Source organism: Zootoca vivipara, chromosome 6 (assembly GCF_965207765.1).
Source record: "Zootoca vivipara chromosome 6, rZooViv2.hap1.1, whole genome shotgun sequence".
Classification (NCBI taxonomy): domain Eukaryota; kingdom Metazoa; phylum Chordata; class Lepidosauria; order Squamata; family Lacertidae; genus Zootoca; species Zootoca vivipara.
This window is the reverse complement of record NC_142589.1, coordinates 25,188,897-25,215,827: the sequence shown is the minus strand read 5'-3', so window position 1 is coordinate 25,215,827 and position 26,931 is coordinate 25,188,897. Positions and strand designations below refer to the sequence as shown.

The 26,931-nt window shown below is 43.5% G+C and overlaps 3 protein-coding genes across 8 annotated transcripts in view; 1 reads left to right on the top strand and 2 right to left on the bottom strand.

Annotated features, from left to right (window-relative positions):
- The window catches only part of CEP89 (centrosomal protein 89), a 57,236-nt gene extending 52,698 nt beyond the window's left edge, over nucleotides 1-4,538 (bottom strand). For all 6 annotated transcript variants that reach the window (XM_060276101.2, XM_060276102.2, XM_088671812.1 and 3 more), the window contains exons 1-3: nucleotides 4,364-4,538; nucleotides 1,723-1,829; nucleotides 106-267 (exon numbers count right to left, since the gene is read on the bottom strand). In XM_060276101.2, the coding sequence (XP_060132084.1) occupies nucleotides 106-267; nucleotides 1,723-1,829; nucleotides 4,364-4,402 (308 nt within the window). In that variant the 5' untranslated portion in view covers nucleotides 4,403-4,538. The remainder of the gene's footprint in view (nucleotides 1-105; nucleotides 268-1,722; nucleotides 1,830-4,363) is intronic.
- A 728-nt stretch (nucleotides 4,539-5,266) lies between these two features.
- FAAP24 (FA core complex associated protein 24) lies at nucleotides 5,267-10,884 on the top strand. The gene is made up of 5 exons (XM_035121007.3): nucleotides 5,267-5,277; nucleotides 6,516-6,651; nucleotides 6,954-7,093; nucleotides 7,787-7,939; nucleotides 9,206-10,884. The coding sequence occupies exons 2-5, from the start codon at nucleotides 6,543-6,545 to the stop codon at nucleotides 9,452-9,454; spliced, it is 651 nt and encodes a 216-aa protein (XP_034976898.2). The 5' UTR covers nucleotides 5,267-5,277; nucleotides 6,516-6,542; the 3' UTR covers nucleotides 9,455-10,884.
- Nucleotides 10,885-14,855: 3,971 nt separating this feature from the next.
- The window catches only part of RHPN2 (rhophilin Rho GTPase binding protein 2), a 44,504-nt gene continuing 32,428 nt past the window's right edge, over nucleotides 14,856-26,931 (bottom strand). Inside the window, exons 9-15 of the mRNA XM_035117952.3 lie at nucleotides 26,594-26,750; nucleotides 24,104-24,223; nucleotides 22,805-22,999; nucleotides 21,649-21,725; nucleotides 19,955-20,101; nucleotides 18,476-18,631; nucleotides 14,856-17,804 (exon numbers count right to left, since the gene is read on the bottom strand). Coding sequence (XP_034973843.1) covers nucleotides 17,550-17,804; nucleotides 18,476-18,631; nucleotides 19,955-20,101; nucleotides 21,649-21,725; nucleotides 22,805-22,999; nucleotides 24,104-24,223; nucleotides 26,594-26,750 — 1,107 coding nt within the window. The 3' untranslated portion in view covers nucleotides 14,856-17,549. The remainder of the gene's footprint in view (nucleotides 17,805-18,475; nucleotides 18,632-19,954; nucleotides 20,102-21,648; nucleotides 21,726-22,804; nucleotides 23,000-24,103; nucleotides 24,224-26,593; nucleotides 26,751-26,931) is intronic.

Sequence of the window (26,931 nt, the reverse complement as noted above, 5' to 3'; positions counted from 1 at the left end):
ATGTCGGAAGTGGGGTATAAAATCTTGGACTCTTTAACCAGAGGAAATAAAGGTTCCATTACAACTTTTCCAACAGTTCTCATCAATACATGCATTATATCCTACCGCATTCGCAGCTCGGTGACAGTGGCATATGGCTCAATATTATTTTCTTGATCTTGCAAGTAACTGGCATCACTCTCAGAAAGAGATCGATGACGTGGCTGAGGGATGGCAATGGTCCGTCCAGTAAGGGTTGTCACAAGAATAGCTGCGGCCAGAGCGGATCTGGAAAATAAAAATAAATAAATACTGAAGTGTTTACAATGGCTTAGAACATTTCATCTCATTTGTGACAGGAATAACCTAAATGTTATTGCATACAGTATAAGCAACAGAAACTGCAAAACAAAGATGGTGGGCAAACTGCCACCTTTCCTTTCCATTATTGGTAACATACCTTGAATCATTAGGAGCTTAAAATGTAAAGCCCTATTTTGCAATCAGTTGTGGACCGAATTAAGTCTTCAAGGTAATATCACGTGCCTCCTTCTTATCAACTATGGGAAGAAAGGAGCCTTGCACACACTGGCTAGTTTTTTCAGGAAGCTATGCTTGTGCATCTGTGGGGCGCTAAATCACAGGATCAGGCCATCTCCTCACCTTTCTTTCTTTCTTTCTTTCCTTACCTTGAAGAACAAAATGTGAACAGAATGAACCTCTTAAGCCTTTTCTGGACTGCACCACTTCACCCTGCAGGCAGGATGCTGTGTATCTGAATACTGGCTCACAATTTTCTTTGTGAAGGAAAGGATTGCTTTTTTATGTTGAAGAACATTCAAGCATGAAACCTGTGTCTGAAGGACTACAGTCCAAGGAAAGCTCCACCAACACTTGATTCTCCTACATGCCTACTCAGAAATAAGTCTTACTGAACTCAACAGGACTTACTTTCAGCCCTGATTGTATAAATTTGCCAGAAGATGCTGCTTTGTTGTGAGCGTGATTTTGAAAAGGTAAAAAAGGGAGGAAGAAAAGTGAGATTAAAAAATAACCAGAAAGCAAAATGAAGAAACAGTGATTCTTTTAAAAGTCAAAATAAAAGGTTAATAATGTTTTTAAGGGATTGTATTTTACATCACTCCATTTTTCTGGGCTAAATTAATTTAAAAAACAAACATTTCATTACTATTATTTGTCAGATAAACAGTAATAATCTTTGTAAGTGATCTCTTGCAAACACTGATTCAAATGTAATTTTATATAGAGCTGCAACGTTATTAAGAAATTTTAACTTAGTCCCACAACTGTAATCTGCCCCCTTCTAAGGTAATAGAAAACAATGCTGCAGTCTTTATTAAAGTATTAGTGAATGGTCTTCAACCATTTCCACTGTGATCAGTACAAGCACACCAGTGTAAAGCATACGTCAACTAGTTCTTGCAAAAGAAGGAAGGAGAGTAAAAAAAAGAGTCATATTTGTGCTGCTAATTGGACTGTTCTGATCGTTGCTTTTTTGTCACTCAACATATTTTTTAGGCATCATTGCCAATTTAAAATTAATTTATAATTAACATGTTCAAATGGTTAAATGACTTCAAAGCTGCAACCCTACATATTATTGGAATGTATTAGATTTATGTTACAGCTGCAAGCAAGAGAGAGGCATGCATTTTAAATATATATCTATATATATTCTATGCAATGACTGGTAATCAAGAGATGAAAAACATTAAGACCTACCTGGGCCTTTCTGGAGAAGGGTTTGGACTACGAGGGGGAGGGGTGCGGGGGACGGCAGCTTTAGGTGCTATGGTAGCTGCAGGGATCAGGCCATGAGCTATATGTTTCTAGACAATTTAAAATAAAGTTAGTTGGCAATGACTGACCAAACACAATGGAGAAACACAAAACTAAGTATGCACAATGACTAGAAACAACACAAAAGGGAAGAGCAATTACATGCAAACTAATGTATGTATTGGATCCAGGGACATAGCACTAAATAACAGGAGCATTCAATATTGCAGCATGGCAACTGAACAATGAAGTACAAAATACATGTATTTGGAACAAATGTTGCAGTCCTGTCTGTATTTACAGTACTTGGAAGAAAGTTCCTTTGAAAATAGTGGTACTTAACTGCTAAGTAAATATGCAAAGAATTGCACTATTAGGTCTCATTAATTTTATACTTTTAAGTATGTGCATAGAATCCAAAGAGGATTTGGTGCACCTAGTTATATATATAATTTTACTTCATTTTTAAAAAGAATACCACTATGCTATATTACAAATTGGTTTGAAACTCCTCTTGGGAAACTACTATGAAAGGAAAACAAGCCTGAAATCTTCTGGGGTGAACAAAGCTGGCTGGAGAGTTCATTAGATCCTTAGAGACAGAGCACTTGACATGTTTCATATGAAATATTTAACCACCTGAAATCCATGCTGCTGAGTACAGCTGCTGGATTTAAATGTTTGTTTGTTTGTTTTTCAGGATAGCAACTAAAGCTTTCATTTATTGAAAGGAGACAGCCACTTCTAACTAGCAGGGCAGTGAGCTATAGGCATTTCTATTTTTGAAGGCCATTTACAGAAGCATATTCTGTTCCCTGCGCCCGCTCCCATAAAACTGCAAAATTATACAGCCTTACATCAAATACTTCTGAGTAAGTATGCACAAGAATAGGGCTCACTTGCATGTTAAAATAAACCATAGTTATTGCTACTGTATTATATTTATTACCCACCCTTCACCAGAAGCAATATAAAATACAGTATTAAAAGCAACTTAAAACAAATTGCAGTCACTACTAGGTTGTGTCTTAGGAAGCTATATCTCAAAAGTCAAACATCTGGGTAAAGAGTTGTGTCTTTAGTATACCATGAAAGTTGTGCCATGAAGGTGCCAGACATACCGTACCTCTGTGGGGAGGAAATTTGACAGCTTATGGGCTGACACAGATAATGCGCTCTCCCCAGTTACACACAACCTTGAACCTCTGAGTGTGATGGAACTACCAAGAGAACCTCTGGGGTGGTGGAACTACCAAGATGAGCCCCTCTTAACACCTGAGAGGGTCTGTACCTTAGTGGTCTTTCAGATATTTGTGGGCTATGTTGTTTAGGGCTTTTAAACACTAGCGTGATAACCTTAAACTGGGATGGAAGCAACCTGGCAACCAGTGCAGCTCTTTTAAAACAGGAGTTATACGAGTTCTAAACAGGACCCCATCCAGTAATTTGGCTACTCCTATTTGGAACAGTTTAAGTTTCTGAGTTGTTTTCAACGGCAGCCCCATGCAGGGCACATTGTATTAAGGCAGTCTGGAAGATATCAGAACATGGACTACAGTGGTGCCACAACAGGACAATTCCCATGGTCCTCCTGATAATATACTGTGAACATTATGTGTCTTGCCCATTTTGCTTCCCCCAGATAACATGCAACAGATATAAACCCACAATTCCTGGCAACTGATGCAATACTGGTCAAATATTCAAAAAGTTGCAATTAACGCCACAAAGCAGTTATCTGTGGTGTGTACTTTGCACCCTGTGTTGCTAGTTTCTTATGCTGGATTGCTTATTAATATTGTTATAGATCTGGGGAAATCCCCCTGGCCTAAACCCTAGGAATGAATAAATATTACGATTCTGTAACAATATTTTTAAAATAAAAACATTGAATTTTTTTCAGTTCACTATTCATAGGAAGCACATATATTTATATGCATGGCTCTTCAGGCATGGTAAAGTTAACACCAGCAATGTTCAGTTGTATATTGATCTTGGATGAACAAGATTAAACAGAATGATTGTCCTGAAAATGCTGCAACAACAGTCACAGCTTGACACGGATGTCCACTCAGTGTGGGGAAGGAGCCATCCAACTTGCAGTATCGCTTTGCATGCAGGAAGTCCTCCGGGGGGACTCTCCAGTTAAGCGGAGCCCGAAGCAGCAAAGACTGGGGGGTAACTTTGCCTGAGTCCCTGAAGCACCACCACAAGTCACAGAAGGCAATGGTGGACGAGGTGGCTTCAATATACATGACTCTACGTAAAGAAACTTCATGCCTAAAAAATTTACACTATTCGCATGAGAATGTCCTTTTCTAGAGCAAAATGTCTTGTTTCTAGACTTATTTTTAGGTTACTGGCATGTCCCGAAGACGCAGAACAGGGACATGACTAAGTATGCAAGGCTTTCCTCTTCTCTCCCGCTTCTGGCAAGTTTTCCAGTGGGACGCCGAGAGTGGCAGTGGAAGAGTTTCTCGGTCGCCATGACAACCGGCGCCCCTGACAAGATACGGGGGGAGGAGGCACTGGGGGTAGTTTCCCTTCCCCGAACCACCACCACGACCCCGGCCCTGATACTCACGAACTGGCCCCTCCGGCCGCTCCTGAAGCGAAGCGCCATGTGTGCGGAAGAGGGTTGAGCAGCGTACGCAGAAAAGGACGGCGAGAGAGAGTCTTCGCCCCCGCCGCCGCCGCCCCGCCTGGGAGCGGGGAGAAAGAAGCGATTCCGCCCGGGCAGCAGAGACGCTTCCCCTCTCGCAACCACGCCGGAACAAGCCGCGCAGCGATTGGCCACGGCCTTCCACTTCCACCAATCGCCGCTCGCTTTACTGCTACCGCCTTCCCCTTAGCAACCGGGCAGCCGTTGAAAGAGAAGCACCGCCCACTCCTTTCGTCGCTCGCTCGCGCGCACCTTTTCGTTTTGTGTTTTGATCGGCGGGGAGGGGAAAGGGCGGAGCTTTGAGTTACGATTGGCTGGTTGGCCCGGTGTCCGTCAGGCGCAGAACGCGCGCTCTGCTCAAAGTTGGGGCGCGTTTGTCTGTCTTTCTCTCTCTGGAAGCGGAGCTGGCGGGGATTGGGTGGGTTTTGCAGGGAGAAGGGAAGGTTCTTTAACTTCACCCCACCCACCCTCATTTATTGCATGGTAGTAGCCTTTGCAGAAAGCAACCTCTAAGGAGCACTAGGTGCCAGTGAGGGAGAAGGAAGGGCACCAGGAAAGGAGGCAGAAGCCGGACAAGCACACCCAGGGAGGCGGCAGCAGCTGAGGCTCCCCTGCTTTCTGGCTTCGCATAGGCATCTGGTTGGCCACTGCAACCGTAAGGAAGCCAGGCTGTATGGCCTGATGCAGCAGTTTCCTGCCTTCTTCCTAACGTGTGGCTGTTGCTGGGTGGGCGCCTGTATTTTCAGCCCTGTGCGTGGCGTGATCTCTCTCCTGCCTTAAAGCAAGGGTCTCCCAACCAGGGCTGGATTTAGATTTGAGGCCCTAAGCTACTGAAGGTAATGGGACCCTATATATTTCCAGCTGTCCTTTGTCAAGAACAAATTGTCGCTGTTTTTTGTGTTGAATATATGCTACATGGTAATTTATGGACCTAATAGGTACCTAAAGCCATTTGCACATAATACCTAAGTGCAAACGGCTTTAGATGCAAATGGCAGACGGGGCCCATTATTTACATCAGGCATCCCCAAACTAACCCTCCAGATGTTTTGGGACTACAACTCCCATCATCCCTAGCTAACAGGACCAGTGGTCAGGGATGATGGGAATTGTAGTCCCAAAAATCTGGATGGCCGAGTTTGGGGATGCCTGATTTACACCATAGGAGCCTACACGACACAAAACCCTGTTGCTGTATGTAGGTTTTATTTTATTTGTTTTTCATCGTACATTTTGGCATTGTACATCTAGTTTTTTTCCCTTTAATTTTTTTGGGGATCCCCAAGAGAGTGGGATCCTAAGCTATAGCTTGATTAGCTCATATGTAAATTCGGCACTGGTCCCGACCTTTACTGGACAAGTAGGGTGCACATTTTGAAAAATGGCAGCATGGTTCGGAGGGAGTGGGAGAGGAGAATAGTCACAGGACAGCTGCTATGAGGTATGTGGCCTAACAACACAGCCACCATGTAGGAGGGAGGCCATGGCATCATACAAATTTGGAGAAAGCGCAGTCATGGTGAAGCTTTTCATATAGCTGTATTTCCATATTTTAAAAACTGCTCGACCTGACAAATTTCTGGCTAGAATATAAGAAAGTGTGTTGAAGGGAGGTTAAAAGCAGCAGCTCTTGAGAAATAACATGGATACTAATTGCAGCTCAGACCTCTCTCATAAGCAGACAGGAACAGCCAGGTTTCCTACTCTCACAAAATCAATTGGAGGGGTACCTGCACATTTGCTTTGTAACTTACTTTCTGTGGCGCCGGTGGTGGGGGCTAGATACTATTTTTTAAAAAGAAAACAACATCTGGAACCTCTGCTTGGTGGTGCCAATAAATGCCATTGTAGGCACTTGGGTTGGTGACCCTTGGTTTACACATTCCTATTTTTTGTGTCCAAAATTGTGCTATGCAGGGCTTTACAAATGGAGTATATACCAGAAAGAAATAAAAACCTCTGGCAGGTGATTTGTTTATTAACCCAATAGCCCAGTGCAGATATGCAATGTTTCTGCATCTCGTGAATAATTCCTTGTTGCCTTATTTTTCCTGTGTGTTGTGTTTTATGACAGGTGTTTACAAAACGAAGGAGGTCAGTGATGGCAAATGAAGGCACTCCTGTTCGACTAGGAGCCGTTAGTGTCCCTTATGGGCATGTGATTGGCCATGAAAAATGGAAAGGCTCTCTGGTTGCTCAGGGGATACAAGGTAAATGTATCAATAGAAAACATAACATTTGTGAAAATGTAATTAAAATACAAGCTCTGGATAGGGAGTTAGAATATAATGTTTTAAGCCAGATTTTTAAAGTCAGTTTTGATCTTTTGTGAAGTGCACTTGCCATGAGAGGCTATAGCACTAAATATAAGTGGGAGTAAGTTTTATTGAAATTAATGGAACTTTTTATAAATAAATATTAATATCGAATAAGTAAACAAGGTTTCACCTGAATTCATATTGGATACTCTGTTATCCCGTTACTAAAATCTTCTTGTATCTCTTATTTCAAGGAAAAGTTAAACTAATTCTAGAAGATGGCCTGGGAGTCGTAGACTTCCATCTTTCAAACAGATCCTGTGTCCTTTATATTTCTGAAGCAGACCTGGTTGCAGGAAATGGCTTCAAAAGGAGACTTGTTCGCTTTAGAAACGTAAGTGCTGCCTGAAATAGCTGGTGTTCGCCTGACTCCCCATTTATAGAACTTCCATCAACAAGAATGTCAGGGCAATTTTAACACAGTTCAAGGATAGAGACCTCTCTTCTACTCTTCGCACACTGATGGTACTATATCTGATGCTAAATATAGCTAGAAAACAACCCTTTCATGTAGTTTTATCTTTATCTGTCTTGTTTCAGAAAACCTGGGGTTCGTCCCCGGGATTGCTATCTTCATTTTCTGTTTTAATTTTATTCTCACCTTTTAAAAACTGCCTGATACACATATTATTAGTAGGGGAAGCTTTTCACATTATCTCCATACCAGGAAATGCCTTATCTTTTTGATTTCTTCATAACCTGAGATAGCGCGTTAGCCACTGTAAGAAACAAGATGCTGAGTATGACACAGTGGTCATTGATGGTGTTGGGTGTATCAGGCTCAGGAGCAGAACTTGAATTAGAACAGAAGTGGCAGCCATCGTCTTTTAAATAAGTTCAACCTTTAGGATGATAAATAAAAGCTTGTCAGCAGCCAGGTCCCCCTCATCCCTGCTGAGCAAAGATGGAACATGAACAGAAGCAGAGGCTTGATTAGAAACTGAACATACAGATCAAAGCACATTTCCATGTCACTTTGGATACCACTAATAGCTTTGTTCCATCTAATTCTTCTTTACTGTTTAAGGCTTGCAATCTCCAAGGAATTGTTATAGTTGAAAAAACCCAAATAAGCAATCAGTATTTTCCAGCAGTGCAAAAATTTGTTGTCCTGGAACTTGGGATGACGTTACTTCCAGTGGCAAGCCAAGAAGAGGCAGCACAGCTTATTATCCAGCTGGTAAGTCCCTTCAGGAGCTGTTTATACTGCCAAATGAGTGGAATTGTGCACATGTCAGGCATATTACGTTGGACATGGGTAGCAAATGGGGAATGAAATGAAGAGGGAACAGATAATTAAACAATTAGACTGTGAGAACTTAGAAAAGGATGCTGTGATTACTAAGACCAACATGGGTTCCTCGAAAACAAGTCATGCCAGATGAATCTCATTTCTTCTTTTGATAGAGCTTGGTGAGTCGGGGGGATGCTGTGGACCTAGTGTATCTTAATTTCAGTCAAGACTTTTGACAAAGTCCTTGGAGAGAAGCTGGTAATAATGAATTTCAGTAGGGACAAATGTAAGTTTCTGCACTTAGACAAGAAGAACCAGCTGTACAAACATAAGACAGAGGATCCATGACTTTCCAGTAGTACATGTGAAAAGGATCTTGAGGTCTTAGTAGACCACAAGCTTAACATGAGTCAACAGTGTGATGCTGCAGCAAACAGTGTATAGTGTCCGATCAAAGGAAGTAATAGTACCACTCTCTTCTGCCTTGGTCAGGCCACACCTGGAGTACTGTGTCCAATTCTGGGCACAACTGGAGAAGCATATTGACAAGCTGGAATGTGTGCGGAGGAAAGCAACCAAAATAATAAAGGGTCTGGAAACCAAGTCTTATGAGGAACAGTTGAGGGAATTGGATATGTTTAGTCTGGTAAAGATCTACAAATATTTAAAGGGCTTTCACATGGAGGGATGGAGCAAGCTTGTTTTCTCCGGCTCTAGAGGCTAGGACCCGAACCAATGAATTTAAGTTACAATAAAGGAGGTTCTGATTAAACATCAGGAATACCTTTCCAACATTAAGAGTTATTCAACAGTGGAACGGACTCACGAGAGATTGTGGAAGAGGTTTTTAAGCAATAGTCATTTGTTATGTGTGATCTAGTTGAGATTCCTGCATTGCAAGGAGTTGGAATAGATGACCCTTGGAGTCCCTTCCAATTCTATGATTTTATGCCACCTTTAATATTGTGTATCTGTTTCTATTGAGGCTCTACAGTGTGTTTACAATGCTGGTGATCTTTGCTTTTTAATTTTATTCATTTTCTCAGTCAGCAGAGGAGCAGAGCATACAGAAAAAGGGTTAACTCCTTTTCTAGAAGGCAGGATCAACACTACTACAGTACTAGGGAGAGGCGGGAAACATGTAACAGAATGAAATGATTAACACTAAAAGCCACTAGAGGGTGCTCAGACTCTCCTTGTTGTCTGTTCCAGGTGCAGGAGCAAACTAAAGATCAAGCCAGCAACCCCTTTTTGGCTAAGAAATGTCCCCAGCTCTTAGAGGCTTCTGTATTCCAAACAGTTCAGCAGATTCCGGGAGTTGGGAAAACAAAAGCTTTGCTTCTCCTGGAACGGTTTCAAAACCTCCACCAGCTTTGCAATGCATCCGTCCAGGAGCTTGAGCAAGTAGTTGGACACGCTCTAGCCCAACAAATCCATGCGTTTTTTGCACAGGCAAAGTAACCTCACCTGGTTGAGAAGGTGGAAGTGAACCATGTACACCACCTCAAGCTCCTTGCTCAAAGGACAAAGGTGGGTTATAAACATAGTAAAAACCTCCATGTAGCCTGCATGCCTGTCCTGAACAGCGTCACAAACACATTTTGGATTTGGATAGTGGCCTTGCTTGTTACTGCCATGGCAGACAGTTGTCAACTTTTGTCTGAAGTTACCTGATGTAAGCCTTGTATCTGTAACACATAAGTAGCACGGCCAGGATTCTAAGAACTGCAGCTGGTCCCACGTGCCTAAGGAGGCTTTATATCATTTTTCAAATATCAACTTCCATTTCCCATAACAAGCTTCCCCTGGAATTGTGGGGGGTTCACAAAAGCAGTTTGCAGGTCAAAAGAGCAAATGAGATTACAAAAATTCCACCTGGAGCAGCTATTTGGATCTTGGCTACTTTTCCTTGGACAAATCAAAGCACTCACTTAAAATAAAACTCTCCTAGTATAGGATGAAATGCCCTGAACGTTGGGGTTAGGGTTAGACGGAGAAGCGCTCTGCTCACAAATGCTTAAGTGAGTTCTCAATTATTTTTGGCTGCCATTCACGCACCCTTTTTGCAAGAAGCTTCGGTTTTGTTTATTTTGTAATGACTGGGGGGAAACCACTGACGGGGTCCAAGCCTCTGGAGAGTGAAGTACTGCCTGGCCTGACTTTTGCAAACATGAAGCCAGCAGTCGAGCTGCCGTTTTCTGCAATAGGGACAAGCGACTTAAGAAGAACCATTGCTGTGGTTGCCTCAGATGACTCATCAGATCAAGGCTCCTGCTGTCACAATTGCCTGGGGAAATATATTCTCGCAAGTGGTGCTATGAAACGGCCCCCCCCCCAGTTGATCGCAAGTCTGTGAAGCCTTATTTATTGCTGTTGCATCAGCTTTCATCCTCACCTGCCCTGACCAGCTGCCAGGTTGCTTTCGCGTACCTCATCTTGTTTCAGGTGACATGTTTGCAAGCCGGCTGTTTTGGTGCAACCTGAAGATCACTTTTCTGCCAGGCACCTGGGATGCTGCCAACCTGAAACACGTAGGAGTGTCAGAGTTTAAAAGGGTGCCTGACTCAGACTTCCTCACCTGCCGGTGGCGTGCCTTTCGGTGGAGTCATGTTTTCCTGAAACTCAAAGGTTATAACCAGGCCCTTCCGGGCAAGGCTCCCAGCCTGCTGTTTGGTTCTCTTCAGAGAAGTGGACGCCTGGGAGGACAAATGGAAAGTTATGCATCTCTCTTGACTTTTTTTACTGCCTGCAGTTCCATTTTAAAGACATCCCCTGTGGATGTTCCTGCATTTTGGCTATGGATGAGTCCACTAATTTGGTTCCTGTCCCTTGCACAGTATTTGCCATTACAAGCACTCAATTCTAGACAAGCAAAAAAAAAAGTTGTTTTGTTAATTAATTGTGTTTTCCAATTAGAGGTCCTTTGTTGATGGAAGGCATCTAGTAGCTGAATGGGGGAAGGATGCAGTTTTCAGTTATTCTTCCTGTGTGGCCTCCAGATCTGCTCCAGGAGGTCCCCCAACCCTCTGGAGCAGATACTTTGGGGTTGGGTGCTCCCATGTCTTCATCACAGGGACACAAATTGGACAAACTCTTAGTCTATAGGCTGCCGACACAGTCTGTCTCCTCTAACAAGTTAACTGATTCAGTTCAGTATTGCTTTTCATCACTTTTGAGGGTCTTTTGGTTAACTTGAAAATTTCACTAAAATGGCTTACTTTTTTTTTGCTATTTTCACTTACACCTTTAGTTCCACCTCATCTAAAACCAAGTCTCAATACATGTGACTGTACTTGTTCATTCTCTCTCCTCCTATTACACTCCCCCCAATGCCCCCCCAATTGATATTTGGACGAAGACCCTTATGTAATTCTTTAAAATATGGTGTATGGCTTTTATGAATAAAAATAAAATAATCACTAAATGTTTTGCAAGTTCTAGGCACAAGAACCACAGGTGATCTGTTCTAAATTTCATTGATTTAATCTGAAGGAAATAATTTCTATGAACTATAGGGATTTTTGTGGTTGTTGATCTGTGATTCTACTGCTGTATTGAAAGAAATGTGGGAAGTGGACTTGGGGAAAACAATCCTTGAAGGGTCCTCAAAGGCCATGTGGGACAAAGACCCATAGAGGTCCATCTCAGCTAGGTCTGGGAATCTGCGGAAAGTGGCCCTGAGGTGGCCCTTGACTCCTCTTAAACTGGGGAACATGGGGACGCTTCCAAATCCAGAACCTTTTAGTGGGATTGCTGTTTGTTTGGGACCTTCTACCACACATGGTGCCTATTTCCAGATGTGAAGCCATTCAGACCAGAATTTTCCAAGAGATTTCTGGCATTGTCTCACATCATTCCATCCTCCCCTTAAATCTGCTCTGCAACCTATTCTCAGAGCAGCTGCAACTATTGGAAATACAGCCTGCATTTCATGTTTGAAGTTTAAAAGTATGATATTTTAGAGAAACGGATGCAACAGAATAAACTTGGTTGAGGAGTCTTCAGAGCGGATACCTTTATTGAATCTTGGTGGCTTCTCTTACAGTATGCTATCAAGGACAATAGCACCAGTCGCCCTTCCCAGGGGTAAGTTAGTGGAACAATGGATATGACTTGGCTTTGTACATTAAGCTATAGAAGTCAGAGGGTTCTGTGCACACAGATCTCTCTTGACATCTTCTATCCAGGCAAGCAAGTGGTATTATCGCAGTTGAAGTCCATGTTCTAGCCAGGCAAAAGCAATCCAGGTAAGGGGAGGAGGAGGGTTGGGGAGAGGTGTAGATGTGGGGGCAGAATGCTGAGAGCCAGAGAGGCCTGAGATTCCCTATGCCTGCTTTCCATGGTGAAGCAGCTGCTCCAACTTCACTGTTTTAATGTTGCACTAGCACCTTCTAAACCAAGCCTTCTGTTAGGTGTAGCAGAGCACTACAGGTGGGCTCTTGGGGTTATCATTCAAACATCAGTGCTAGGAAGTTCTCTGGGGGTTCAAAAGCAACCTTTTGCAATCCAAAGTGCTGAGACATGCAGAAGCAGGAAGGACATTCAAGTTTCTTGCCATCAGGTCTTCTCATGAGTCATCAGAAGGGCAAAATCATTAAGGCAGTCTTGTCTTGCACTGAAAGATAACAAAGGTGCCCTCAGGCACACAGACTTCTCCAGGAAGTTCAGCTGTGGTCATTAAAGAGAAAAAAGTTTTGTCTATGACTAAAGCCTTAGGGATTTAGGACATAGATCAATGATCAGATACTTTCCCAGCAAACTTGATTGATACAGTATGTGTTACATGTTGAATCATGGATGAACTAGACCTTGCCCTACAAACACTCAGTGACAAATACGTCAGTTTTCTAGGTGCCACAGGGCTTTGATTGCTTTCGATGTTGGCAGAATAACATTTGGAATGCAAGTATCTATTTTGTAAACGTACATTGCATGTATCTCTGCAACCCTGGAGATTTTTTAAAAAGTATTTCTGAATGCCTGCCTTCTAGAATGTTTATTTTTTATATAAAAACAACAACAAACCACACATACATCTAGCATTGTAATTAATCATTGGGGTGTTGTGGCTTTGGTTAGTTTAATCTGAGCTGCAAAGCAAGGGGTTCTCTTTGCTGCCTCCATTTAAGCAACTGACCGGCAGCAGCTCAGCCCATGGCTTCAGTCTGCGACTCTTTTCAAGTCCTATTAGGACATGGATTGGGCCTTCCATTGTGGCCAGTAGTTAAGAGAGGAGTTGAGTTGTGGGCCAGCAACATCTTGAATGCTGCAGGCTCCCCATTGCTTGCGAAGAGAAGCCAGGATCAAACCGGATAACTTCTGAACGCAGATCTCATGTGTGCTATTACTGAGCTGCAACTTTTTTGCTGCGGTGCTTCTGGGGCAATTTAGGAGCCCTCCTGGGGCCTCCCTGTGAACTCCTCACTGAAGTGTGGGTGCGCATACTAATCTCTCAAACAGTGGAGGTTGTAGGATGAAAATAATTTAATCACAGTTGTTGCGAAACATTACTGTAGTTCAAATACAAAGAGGCTGTATTTCCATAGCAATGCAATTTTATGGGGATGCAGATTCCCATATTCTACAGATATGAGTTACTGGAGCCTCAAATATAATGATTAGATTGCCATTGGTACGGTAGTTAGGACTTCTTGCAAAAGCAGGAAAAGTGGTGGCTGTGTTGGTGTTATTTGATTGTCTGAAGTATATGCCTTCTTTCTGGTGTTTCTTTTCCCACTTGTATATTTTTCTGCTTTCTGTCTACTTAGATGCCTTCATTTATTGTTCTCCAGTCTATATGTCCAGTTAATTATTTTAAATGGTTGGCCTGTTCCATTAGATTAAGGAAACCAAGAACATGAGTAATTAAGTGCAAGGGCTGTTCCTGCTAATGAAGTTAAAGTCTTACTTCCTAATCTATCAAAATCTTTATCACAATTTGTGAAACAGCTATGCTGCTCCTTTTTCACATAGTGGGGTTATGAAGATTTTAAACCCAAAGTATTATTTATTTAAGTAAGGATCTGGACACATAAGGCTAACCTGTAACTCTTAACACATCCTAGTGATCTTGGAAAGGCTTTGGAGAAGCAGCAGATCTGAGAATGAATTGTAGCACTAGGCAAAATAATAATAATAGCCAGGAGGGCTGTGTGACATTTCTTTTGCTTCTGTGTCCCTGTCTTGATATGGAGTGAAAATATGCAAGGGGGAAGTGGAGCAAGAATGCTTGAACAAAACTATTTCCCTATTATGCAAGAGGGGACACAGGAGAGTGGGTGAAAGAAGGGAATTTGACTTGGAGGAAGCATGTTCCCCTGTTTTCATACATTTCCACCACCACCTCACCCTGATCCTTTATTGGCTCTTGCAGCTTAAAGAAGAGGGAGTCTTAGCTCAGTGGCTGTGCACCTATTCCTTATGCTTAAGGTCCCAGGTTAGGAACAGGGGAAACTGCTTTAAACTGAGTCAGAGGAGCAGTCAATCTAGCTTGGTATTATCTACACTAAGTGGGAGCAGCTCTCCAGGGTTTCAGGCAGGGGTCTCACCCAACCATACCTGCAAAGCAGATGCTCTGCCAAATCTGGCATCTCCCTTTAAAAGGACCAGGCAACAGGCGATGGGAAATACCTCTGCCAGAGACCCTAGAGAGGTGCTATTAATCATGGAAGATGATATTGAGCTAGATTGAAGAACAGCAACTGTGCAACATTGTAAAATTAACACAATATATCCAAATATACCATACAGTTTTTCAACAATTTAGAAAGCAAAATGATATATTAAAAAAGTAGAAATGCAAGTATTATACTGTCTGTGTTGCTATATGTAATATAATGACATAATCGGAAGATTCGCTGCATGACTTGCTACACATATTTTATTAATGGACAGATTGATTCCACAGTGTTAATTCAGATATTGCACAACAACAAAAAACAATAGCAGCAGCTGCTATTTATGATTTTTCCTTTCACAGAAGGATCATTATGAAGCAAGTTGTTTTAAATCTGCATTCTAAACAAATGTCAACAGTCAATCAGAATTGAAACTGTATCATACTGTTCATATTCAAATGAAAAATAGGTTGTTCCTCAGCAGAATTCACCTGCAGGACTCATTCTTAAATAAAATCTTTTAAAATTTATATATTTACACCCTACCATGTATTAACACAAAAGCCTAAGAAGAATCATGAGTTAATACAAAGTTAGTGGTCCAGACTTTCCAAAAACTTTCCACTTGAATTTCAAATCAGCAGAAGCAATCTCAACTCCAGCACAACCCAAAGCAGGAGCTCAGATGGAGTTAGGATTTCATCCACTTAATCTGTATTGACCAAACATTGTAAGATCTACCCTGTAGACAATATTTCAGTCTAACACAACCGTGTTAGCAACCTGCAACTTTACAATGAACAGAAGTTATAGCAGCAATGAAACACAAAATTACGGGGTGGGGAAGAGATCACATTTACCAGCTGGCTGAGTTCCTAAGTCACTGATGAATCCCTACATTTCTCTTTAAGGCACTGTTAATTACACTGGAAGCACTTTGGAATATTACTCCAAATACAGTGGCACTATGGAAGCTGCAGCTTGGGGTAGGGGCTGTGACCTTCCAGATGTTGCGGCCTACTAACTGGTTCTGATGCTGGATTCCAACACAATCTGGAAGATCACTAGCTCTGCTGTAACTGAACTATACATTTTTACAATGGTGTGAGCTTGATTCAGGCCAAAAGCGATTTTTTTTATTGCCCCTCCCTATCTTTAACATCTGTAGCAATATATAACCCAGATAGTCTTAAAAAGCCACCACAAATTGCCATATTTACAGTTATTATTATTCGGCTTCACAGAGTTAAAGAACCTACGTACAGCATATCATGCAATTCTGAAATATTAGGACTGCTAAACCTTTTTGGTGAAAGGTATACTCATTGCCCTCTGCACATTACATAGCAGCACCATGGAAGATGCATTGCTGTGGGTCTATCCTGTGGTGGCGCTGTAATGTTGGACTCCAACCACATCTGGAGGGCCAGAGGTCCCCCACCACTGGTTTAAATTCATGTAACTTCATGGAAGGGAGGGCTATCAATGGTTGCTAGCCACAACAGATATGCTCTGCCCTCCACAGTTGGAGGCAGCAATGCTTCTGATTGCCAGTTGCTAGAAACCACAGGAGGGGAGAAGCCTCTTGTGTTTGAATCCTGCTTGCTGGTTTCCCACAAGCAACTGTGAGAACAGGATGCTGGACCAGATGGGCCATTGGCCTGATCCAGCAGGCTTTTATTCAGTTATGTTCATAACTGAGACCATCTCCCAAGTTTGAGGGGACCTTTGACAAAGTGTTCTCAGATGAGTCCCCCTCCTAAAGTGACAAGCCCTAGAAGTGGCTGGTGCACTCACTCTCATTGGCACTGGACTGCTGCCATTTTTGTTTCCCACAATGCTCTGAACCTTTGGGGCATTGTAGAGTGCAAATGGCAGCTCAGCAGCTGCCCTGAACTGACAGGAGCAGTGGTTTTAAATGGTGGCCCAGGGAAGGAAGGCAACAGCAGGGGCTACTGTGGCACAGGAATGCCAAGGGCACCAAGCCTGGGTGGAGTCAGTAATGTTGGTTCCTTGGGGCCTTTGAGAATTTCATGCAGCACTGCTGGTGAAGCCACAAAAAGCTGCTCCCTTAAGCCACAAAGGGCACCAAAGTGACTTGATGTTCTTCATCAGTGGGATGAGGAGTATTCAGTCGCTCTTTGTCAAGGCCTTGACACCATGCAAACCTTCAAAAAAGCAGTTTAAATTATGTTTGGCTCTTTCTGGGTGTGATATTTTTAATCCTTAATATTAACTTAAACAAGGGATGGGGGAACCTGCTGCACCCCTGGTATTTGGAGGCCCTCCAGCTGTTTCCACCAGCTTGGCCAGTGATTAGGGATTATGGTCAGAGATTATCTGGAGGGCCACAGGCTCCCACCACATCAGTCTCCTCTGTAATCTTTGCTGGACTTCAATGGCTCCAATGTACAGCGACAGGAGAGCTGCCCCTAACCCTGGCATTTTTGCAAGCAATTTTCCTTTGTCTGCCAGTCTAAAGGGTACATTCAATCAGCCTTTGTTTAAAATTGCTGTTCATCACCGGTATCATGTCATGAACTTGTCCCTGCTATATACAATGACATTTTTTTAAAAAATCCTTCATAAGTCTTTGAAGCATATACTGCATGCTATAAACAACTTTGTCTATAGTTTTGCAGCACAAATAATAACTAGGACAGAAACCCAGACAGGAATCTCACATGTAGTCTGGCAGCAACATACGTCATTTTCTTTTCAAGCGAAAGGACTCCCAAATCTCTCCTGATGACAATGCTGTGCTTCTCCAACAATGGCAGCGCAGGATCCTTAAAAACCATGTAGGGTGGGGCCAAATATGAGCTGGCAGTGCCATAACTCTGGGCTTACTCCAGATTCACAAAAGGGCCACATTTCAGATTTATGGCACATGCATTCAGGGAACCTTTCCAGCAAGAAGAAGCCTCTCTTTTCAAGTCCTAGTACAAGGAGCTGTCCGTACTCAGGAGTGTGAAAGGCGAGACAAGTTTCTTCTTGGTTGGGGTGCTTCCAGGCACAGCGGAAGGCAGGCAGAGTGTACTGGCTGCTTTTTTTCTGTTCTTCGTTCCCCAACTCAAAAAGGAAAGTTTAGGAGCCACCTTCTTGGTCTTATCTATTTTATCTTCTTCCATAGCCAAACAAATCAGAGAGTATGTTTTCTGCATTCCCGCAGAATAAGTTGCACTTTTGTTATGCTAGGAGGGAAAGAGCATTAAAAATATTAATAATCAGTCATCCACGATGCGTCAACATTTGGAAGACAACAAAGGGCATGCAGTGTGTGAACCATTTGCTGAGACAGACTTTGCCATTCTTCAGCATTAATTATATTCCATGATGGACACAGGCCAATCTAGACCACTGAACTTTGCTTGTTAGGTTTGGAAAGGCTCATACGGGGAAGCACGTTTTTGTAAGAAGGCAATTTGTCCAGGGCTGCCTGCTTTTGAAAAGGGCTGTATGCTTACCATTAAATCCCTGAAACATATACTTGGACAGATCATTAGCAGCAACTTTGGAAAAATAAAAATTTAATACTAGTCTAGTTAGCATGGAGACTGTGGAGAAAAGGTGAAATCCTTTCCCTAGTTCCTAGATTTAGAAAACATCCAAAACCAACACAAAGTCAACAGAATAGAAGAAAAAAAACTTTAGAGGGAAACAACCATAGCTCCTCGCCCAGACAGCATATTCAGTGGGCATGGAATGCTGTCAGGCATTTTTTTGTGGGAGAGCAAGAAGGAGAATGGAATGGAGTATCCTTAGAAAGGGAATGGCTGCCTAGTGCCTTGAACAAGAGCACTCCATGTGGCAACGTTTTGTTGTAGATTACCAGCTCATATTTGAGAGTTAACTCTTTACTTACCATAGACACTGTGTTATCTTGGCAGCTGATGACCTGGATCTCAATCTCCTGCCTGCTGACGTTTCTCAGTTTTTCCAAGACCTCACTCACTCCCAGCCATTTGCAATCCACGCCTTCAATGGAAACGACACAGTCTCCTTCTTTCAGACCTGCCAACTTAGGATCATTGGGTGCATCTTAGTATCAGCTGAGATTGGGCAGAAAGTAACACGGGCCCCTCTGGACATCCTTTTTATTGCGTATATCTTTGATGCTTCATGATGCTATCAGGAAAGCCATACACAATCCTATTTTCAATTCTGTTTGCGCATGCAAATCTTTTGGGGCTTCATTTCATTACAGATTCTGTAATTTCCTGATAAAATTCTGTGTCAAATATAACAAATTTTCTGGGTTTTTTGTTTGGTCCTCCAGACAGCAATAATGTGGTAGCATTGGAGAAGTATTGCAGAACTGCTGAAGCAGGTTAAGTCCACTACTACCGTAGTGCATCATTATTGTGTCAAAAAGATGTCGCAGAAGATACCAGAAGAAAAGCACCTGTCCAGAGGGGCCCCAGGTCACATCCTCTGGAAATATTTCCTCCTCTTCCCATATATGGCAAGCAGGATGTGAGTGGTCAGGTGCTGCCTAACCCAGAGAATGCTGCCTCTCACAGTGAAGGACAAGCATAATTAAAGTCACAGGTATGCAATCCTATGTACATGTAAACTGGGAAGGAAGCCCCGTTGAAGAGAGTAAACATGCCCAGGACCACACTGCTAAATCTGCACAAAAGAGACTGACCCTACCTTCTCTTCTGGGAGCAGGCATGGCTCAATGGGAAGAGCACATGCTTGGCATGCAGAAGAACTTTAGTTCAATCTCCAGCTAAAAGAATTCAAAGCAGTGGAGCCAGGAAGGGTATGCCCGAGATGCTGTATCCGGGGCAGGAAACACGTGACCCTCAACATCATCTTACTCTCTGAGCACTGCAGGCCCACTCTTGCACCACCAATCAGAGTGGGTAACAGTGGGCTGACTCATTCTAAAAGCAGCTTCGTAAGACCGTACGACTCGGGGATGCTATTTCTTCACATGGTTTCCTTTTTGAACACCTAGCCTTTTCTCTCCACCTGCTGCTCTTTCTCTTTCCATTTCTGACCCCCTTCCAAGGCTGTGTCCCAACTTCACCTTGTCCATACCTGACATAGAATCTGCCCCTATTGATCCACCCACTTCACAGGCCTGCTGTTGTGAGCAAGACCTCAAGGTACAGGAGAACAGATTTTTGATATTTTTTTTTGCCTCAGGCCTTCCTACCCCTGCTGTAAGGGGAAACCGAACAACTGTGCAAGAGAGGGAAGGTTCAGCTTTTGCTAATATTTAACTCTGAAAATTTCACTGAAATTAACGCGATACCCTCTACACCAAACGTGAAGCTTTCCCACAGAGCCCTGTAAAGCCAGTGGAAGGCAGCATAGGGAGAGTCCTACTTACTGATGCAGGGCAATCTGGATCCAGGCAGTAAACGTGCACTGGGGGGCCTCCTTTCAGGGTAAAGCCCAGACCCTCCGCTTCACACTGGAAACGGACAGTGCGAGGAGCAGTCCACCTCTGCTTCGCTGAAAAGACTGTCAGCGGACCCTGAAAGAGGAAGAGCAGTACGGTCCATTATCCTCGGTGATCTGCAAATGTTAATGTGAGGCATAGGAACTCTCCACTGCATGTGGGGTGGGGGCAATGGTGGGTGGTGCCCATTGAGACTGGTGGGCAGAAGGCAGGGAGCCCAACACTAGGTGGCGCCAGAGCCAACTCATTCTAGTCTTGCCAACAGCCTCCTCCTTGCTGCTGAGTTCTATGAGGGCAACACTGAGACTGAGGAGGAGAAAAGCTGGCAGGCAAGACCACCCCCTGGCCCTGTTAAGTCAAGTCAGAAGCAGGGCAGTCTCGAGCAGGTCGGGCGCCCTGGCGCTGAGGCGCAGAGATCGCTCCAGCGCCCTCGCAGCGCGCAGTATGGCTTCCGCGCGGCTTTGCCGCACAGCGCCCCACCTGCCAGCCCAGCACCCTGGCGCCCCGCACCACCGGGACTATACCTAGAGCCGGCCCTGGTCAGAAGGCAGGCAGGTGCAGGCTGGCTGAGGGTACACTGAAGCTGGTGGGGCATTGCTTCACTAGCCCCAGTGGAACAGCCTTCACTACACATGGTCACCCTCCCTCTTTTTCTCCCCTCTTTCATATTACCTAGAAATGTCCTTGCAATTTTTATGACATTTATGCCGCCCCGAGCTCTTTTGGGAGGATGGGCAGGATATATATTTAATAAATAAAATCTAAATAATCTTTTATTAGGCCTGGTACAGATGTATGGCCATTTGATCAATTAGGTCCAATGTTACGCATTCTCCCGACCGGTTTGCTAAACCATATAGTTAACATTAACAATAATGAATAAGCCATAGTTAAAGCTGTGGATGTACCAGTTCCCGGAAACTGAAAGTGGGGAGAGTGCTGTTGCGCTCAGGTCCTTATTTCAGGCTTTCCAAAGTTGGCCACTGTGAGAACCAAATGCTGGACCGGATGAGCCTTTGGCCAGATCCAGCAGGTTCTTTTATGTTTTTGAGAGGAAGGTGTACACAAGGCCAAGGGCAGCAGGAGAGGAGCGCTCAAGCCTGAGGGGTGTTCCTAATGTCTTAACAATAGGCACCAGGAAATGCTCTGTCTGCATCAGACTGTCAGTGAGTATCCAAGAGAAAAAGCAAATTTTACTTTTTACCCCTCTTAATCCAAGTGGTTCGTGGTGGTGTGCATGTAAACACAAATAGCTTAATCCACATTAATAACACACACAAATCTATAGTTCAGACTAAACAGACATGTACCTCAACCCACCTGACAGTCAACAGATCCTGACTAGGTCTGGCTAAGCTGGTATAAGCCTGACTTGGGACGAGGATGCGCCTCATCTGAACAGAAAGCTAATTCTGTATTCAGATCACAGAAGTACAGTCTCCATTGCTAGTCGCAAGGAGTTTAATGTATGCAATTTGAAAAGCTTCCCTTAATGAGCTCTATTAACTGCAGACTCGTAGTGAATTTCCCTTTAACGAGAAAAGGAATTTGCTTTCATTAGAAGCAAACTTACAGAGGGGCACCCGAGCAAACAGGAACAGGCAACGTTGCTTCATACATACCAGCCTCTCAAAGAAGTCTTTGACTTTGACCTTGGAGAACAGAGGAGCAACCGCTTCTATTTTATGGTCTGCCTTAGCTATAAGAAAACCAAACAAAACTTAGTATTATTATTTTTTTATCCCACATTTTTGGCAAGGAGTGCAGAGCAGCACACAAGGCCCCGATTAAGCCTCCCCCTTGTCAGGAAGACAGAACAGCTTCTGGACGTCGCTACAGGTCTTCATATACAAAATCAGCCAGGCACAGGAACAGTTTTTTCCCTTGTGCCAATAAATTGATAAATTTGTAGACGTGTAGCTGAAGGGGAGGTCAATTATGGGTGGGTTCCTTTCCTTATTTGTATTGTGAGTGGAACAGTGTGTGTATGTTTACATTGCAATGTAGCCGAAACAAATTCCAAGTATGTTGGAAAATGTACTTGGCCAACAATAAATTATTCTTATTCTTATTCTACAAGAAGCAAGGCTACCTGGGAGCTTGGGAGCTCCCTTCCACAGAAGGCTTGTTTCGTTCCCTTCCTCACAACGTTGAGGCATTTATTTATTATCTACAGTATTAGAGGTCACCCAATAACAAAGCCATTTATAATGAAGCTGAAAACAATGGCTTTTCCTATCATATTGTTGGGAATTATCCCTTTCTTTTAGTATTTTTTTTTGGTTGTTTTCAAAACAAGCTTGGGTTTCTTTTGATCAGTTTTTTTGAACTGAGATTGTGATAAAGTTTTTCTAAACCACCCTGGTGCCATTTATTTGAAAAGCAGTACAATACGTAAACTAACAAAATTAAGCGAGATGGGTAGCGGGTCGATATGCATTTTTTGGATGGTAGGTTGATTGTTGTTGTAAGTTTGATGTGGATTTTCAATTTTGTTGTTCTGCATGGGACAATGACAATAAAGAGGTATCGTATCGTATCAAAATTAGTATGCCAACAACTTCCCCCTCCCCCTGCTTAGTGGGTCCTGGGCTGACACAAGATTTGGACAATGCCCTTCTCAGCCAGTAGTTCAAGAGCTAAAGCTCCTGCTTGCTGCTGCTGCTGCTGCTGCTGATTTAAATCCTGCCTTTTTCCGTGACAGGGATTTCAGATAAAATAGAAACAGTATATGGAAGGGATTCGGTTCTGGGGCACCCCAGACTATAAAGGACTTACGGAGGATATCTGGAGCCTGCAGCAAACTCGAAAAGTCATCTTCATGCTCCTGCTGTGAATATTTGAGAAGGGACCGCTTGTGGGCAACTGACAGGATTTCCTGGAGCACCTCAATATTCCGGAGCTTTTTGCACAAGCCACAAACCTTCAAGGCTTCTTCATGATGAGCAATGGCTCTCCGCAGGTGGGCCTTTGCTGGGAAAAGCAAAAATACAGGACCATAACACAAGGGTTAGCTCCGAAAATATTTCTCCCCGCTGCCCGCCACTTCATGTTCCGTAAATGTCAATGTAGATTGGCCCCATCACAACCAGAAGCCTAGCTGTTGTGGTCAAACACCCAACTCCCAGAATCCTTAGCAAAACTGAACAAGCTTTGCAGAAGACATTTCAAAGACCGGCATGCAATCGTAAGGATTGTTTCAGTGAGGGCAGGAACATGGCATCTTCTGAAATTTAAATGCCTGACTTGCCACAGCAAAGCAGGTACACACACACACAGACATGCCTGGATTCACTCTTGCCACCTGTATGGAACAGCAAAAGTGTTTGAGGCACTGTGCAAGAGCCAGATATGGGAGTCCTGTGTGCATATGGGGCTTGAGAGCTTAGCCATCTCAGATGCTCCCGTCACAGGAGCATTTGCAACAGAGGAGCCCCTTTTAAATCATTACTTCCTATGGAAATAGGTTACCTGCTACGGTATCTTCAGGCAAGGGTAAGGGTAAGGCATAACACATGGCATCCTATCACTATCTCACCTGAAAACATCTAACATCTACTGCTCTTTCTTCAGCCTGCAGATATACGGTTATGAATGCTGTCCAATTTTTTATTTATTTAATTTTTGCATCTACATCCCACCTTTCCTTCAAAAGGTTAGAAATCAATTAAATTCCAGGCAAATTCTTCTTTGTGCTCCTAGGTGGGGAACGCTGCCCCTGGGGCATCTCAGTGCTTGGGGAAATGGGGGACACAGGTAACATTCCCTTTTGTGACTCACAAGCGGACATGAGGATCTGGCTAGCATAATCGGGTTCCTCTTCTGTCCCTCCACACCTTCAGTCATCAACCTCCCCACCGAAGGCCATGTGGACAAGTCTTACTGAGAATGGGTGGGGTGGCTGTATCAAATTGCACCAGTTTGGGGAGGCATGGGAAGGTGGCTGGAGCAAAGAGCAGAATCTGCCTGCATGTCTGGCTGTTCAGTCCCTGATTTTTGGTTCTAAACCAGGGTTAGTGAAAGCCCTGGTTTGAGGCAATGTCTGGACTGAGCCAAGATAAGGGAGTTTGCCCTCACCAAGTTGTTTCCGCTGAACTCGGTCCCGCAAAACGGCCAAGGGGGTCAGACCTTCCGGCATGTGGTCATACAGCTGGGAAAAAGCCTTTTCCTGTTGATCTTCATCATCATTCTGGTGCACTGGAATGGTGTAAACAAATGCACATGAAAGAGAGGATAAATACAGGTTTAATTTCATTTCCGTCTGGTGGAGATGCCTCAAGGTCTGCTAAGTGAAGGTGTGGCCTGAAAACATGAACAACAATCTCTAAAACCTGTTTAAGTTGACTACTCTTTACATTATTTTGGATTCTTCATAGGCTTGTTTTGCTGACAGATGGCTGAATGTCATGGCATGCTCACCAAGGCTACTTTACTCAGAATGTCTAAAAAAAAGCACACCTTTCGTCTTCAAACCTGTTTGCAAACATCACCAGCTAATTGCAGAATAACAAGGAAATAGAGGGCAGCGGAACTTGAGTGCAATTTTATTGTTTAGTTTAAGATTTACTGCCATATGTAGCAGATTTTTAGATCAAGTATGGAGAATGTTCCCAGCCAGAGGGCCACATTCCCCCTTGTCCAAAGGTCCAGGGGCCACATACCAGCTGGCGTATGGCGAGGATCAAACACACAAAGTTTACAGAGCACCATTTTTTGAAATTAGACAGAGGAGAAGAAATGACAGAGCACAAAAGGATAATTTCTCTGGCATAAGGTGCATATTAAGATATACAAATAATATACTCTTCTTAAGCTGGACCATTAGGGTATCTTTTTACTCACCCTATATAAATTGGTAGGTGGTACCAGTGAATCATCACCAGCCAAGCTTAGCAACTGGCAGGTTTTTTTTAGTGATGTAATTTGCATACATGATATAATAATAGTTGCCTCCTCCTCAAGACTGCATGCGCTGGCTAAGTAATTCCTCCCATTTCTTTCATCAAGCTGTCCAAAACTGCATCAAGCAAGCATCTGGTTGGCCACCATGAGAACAGGATGCTGCACTTGATGAACCATTGGCCTGATCCAACAGGCTAGTGTTATGCTCTTAAGTTCATAAACAGACAAGGAAACCAATTGTCAAGATGGGGAATGCCAAAGTTATTAAGAGGCTGTGTCCATGTTTTTGGGGGGGCGGGGGGGGTGTTGTTGTTTTCTGGACAAGGGTGATATGATCCTCAGACAACAACTCGACTCCATCCCTACCACACACACATGAATGCAGTTTGGAAGAATTAAAAAGAGGCTTTTATTTTGCTGATCAAAATATCCTACATTTCACCCATGAAGAAACAGGGACATTATTGCATTCAAATGCCTGCTGTAACCAAGTATAAGCACCTGTAACTAATTTTATTTTATTCATTTATTCGTACATAAATACATGAATTTATTTCTCATCCAAATGCATAAGCATCATTAAGGTTAGCTTCCAGCAATTAAAAACGCAATCATAATAGCAAACGGATTCTTACTACAAAATGCGAGAGAGGCCCAGCATGCTGTGCTTCAAAGCTACTGATTCCCTGGTGAGGCAAAAGCCCAGGCATCCCCAAACTTCGGCCCTCCAGATGTTTTGGCCTACAACTCCCATGATCCCTAGCTAACAGGACCAGTGGTTGGGGAAGATGGGAATTGTAGTCCAAAACATCTGGAGGGCCGAAGTTTGGGGATGCCTGCAAAAGCCTAATGAAACAAAAAGGACTTTCACTAGCCAGCAGAAGATCATCAAATAAGCTTTGCGGGACAAGGTGTACCACAATATTGGCACAGTCACTGAGAAGCCCCCACCCCCTCTGTCTCTCTCCCCTTCCCAACAACCATGTCTCTGCCTTTGGTGGGAGACAAAGTAGAGCTTCCTCCTTGATCAGGGAAACCATATTTTGTGCAGTGTGTCATAAAGAGACTAGTCTTCCCCACCCTTGTGACTTCCTGGTGTTTTTGACTACCACTCCCATCAGCCCCAGCCAGCATGGCCAGGGGTGATGTCAACTGTAGTCCAAAAGAACTGGGGGGCATCAGGCGCAGGAATGCTGGCTTAAGAGTGTCCAAGACGTCTGCTGGGCTACCTCATAAGAACATAAGAGCGTGCTAGATCAAGAAAATGGCCCATCTAGTGCAACATCCTGTTCCCACAGAGGCTAAACAGTTACCTGTGGGAAACCAGCAAGCAGGATTCGAGCACAAGAGGAACATTCTCTTCTCCTGTGGTTTTCAACAACTGGTATTCAGAAGCATTGCTACCTCCAACTGTGGAGGCAGAGAACAGTCATCATGGCTAGCAGCCATCAATAGCCTTCTCCTCCTCCATTAATTTGTTTAATCCTCTTTTAAAGCCATCCAAGTTGGTGGCCATCACTGCCTCATATAGGAGCAAGTTCCATAGTTTAACACACACACACAAGTCTAACACCCGTTCCTCCCATGTTTCTTGGCTTGCGCCATTTGCTGAAACAAAGCACTCTGGGTAGGTAAAGAAGCGAATGAATACAAAACCTGACTTACGTTGGTGGTCACTCAAAATTGTTGCAACAAAATAATGTGCCAACGCTCTGAAATGGTCCGACTTGACTTGAGCCAGTTTTGACCAGGAATAAGGGATGTTCTCCTTGACTGGTGCTTGACTCATTGCTGTGTTAACAAGCATGTATGTTTCTCCAACCTGAAAACAAAAGCACAGTCTGTGGGTAATGCCAACCATTTGCGGATAGTCAATAGAGTGTGCACACCTAGGAGGATTTGTAGGCTGGAAAGGTAGAAATTAGGAAGGATTCAAAACAAAAACTGTGAACCATTAGTGTTTTCTCCGCATGCACTCACCACGTGAGTGTGGAAGCTGAATG

Bases quoted from the DNA above. Each gene is read 5' to 3' on its own strand.
- FAAP24 (XM_035121007.3), top strand. From the start codon at position 6,543: ATGGCAAATGAAGGCACTCCTGTTCGACTAGGAGCCGTTAGTGTCCCT. The intron at 6,652-6,953 runs GTAAATGTATCA...TCTTATTTCAAG, and splicing joins GGTTGCTCAGGGGATACAAG to GAAAAGTTAAACTAATTCTA. The intron at 7,940-9,205 runs GTAAGTCCCTTC...TGTCTGTTCCAG, and splicing joins CACAGCTTATTATCCAGCTG to GTGCAGGAGCAAACTAAAGA.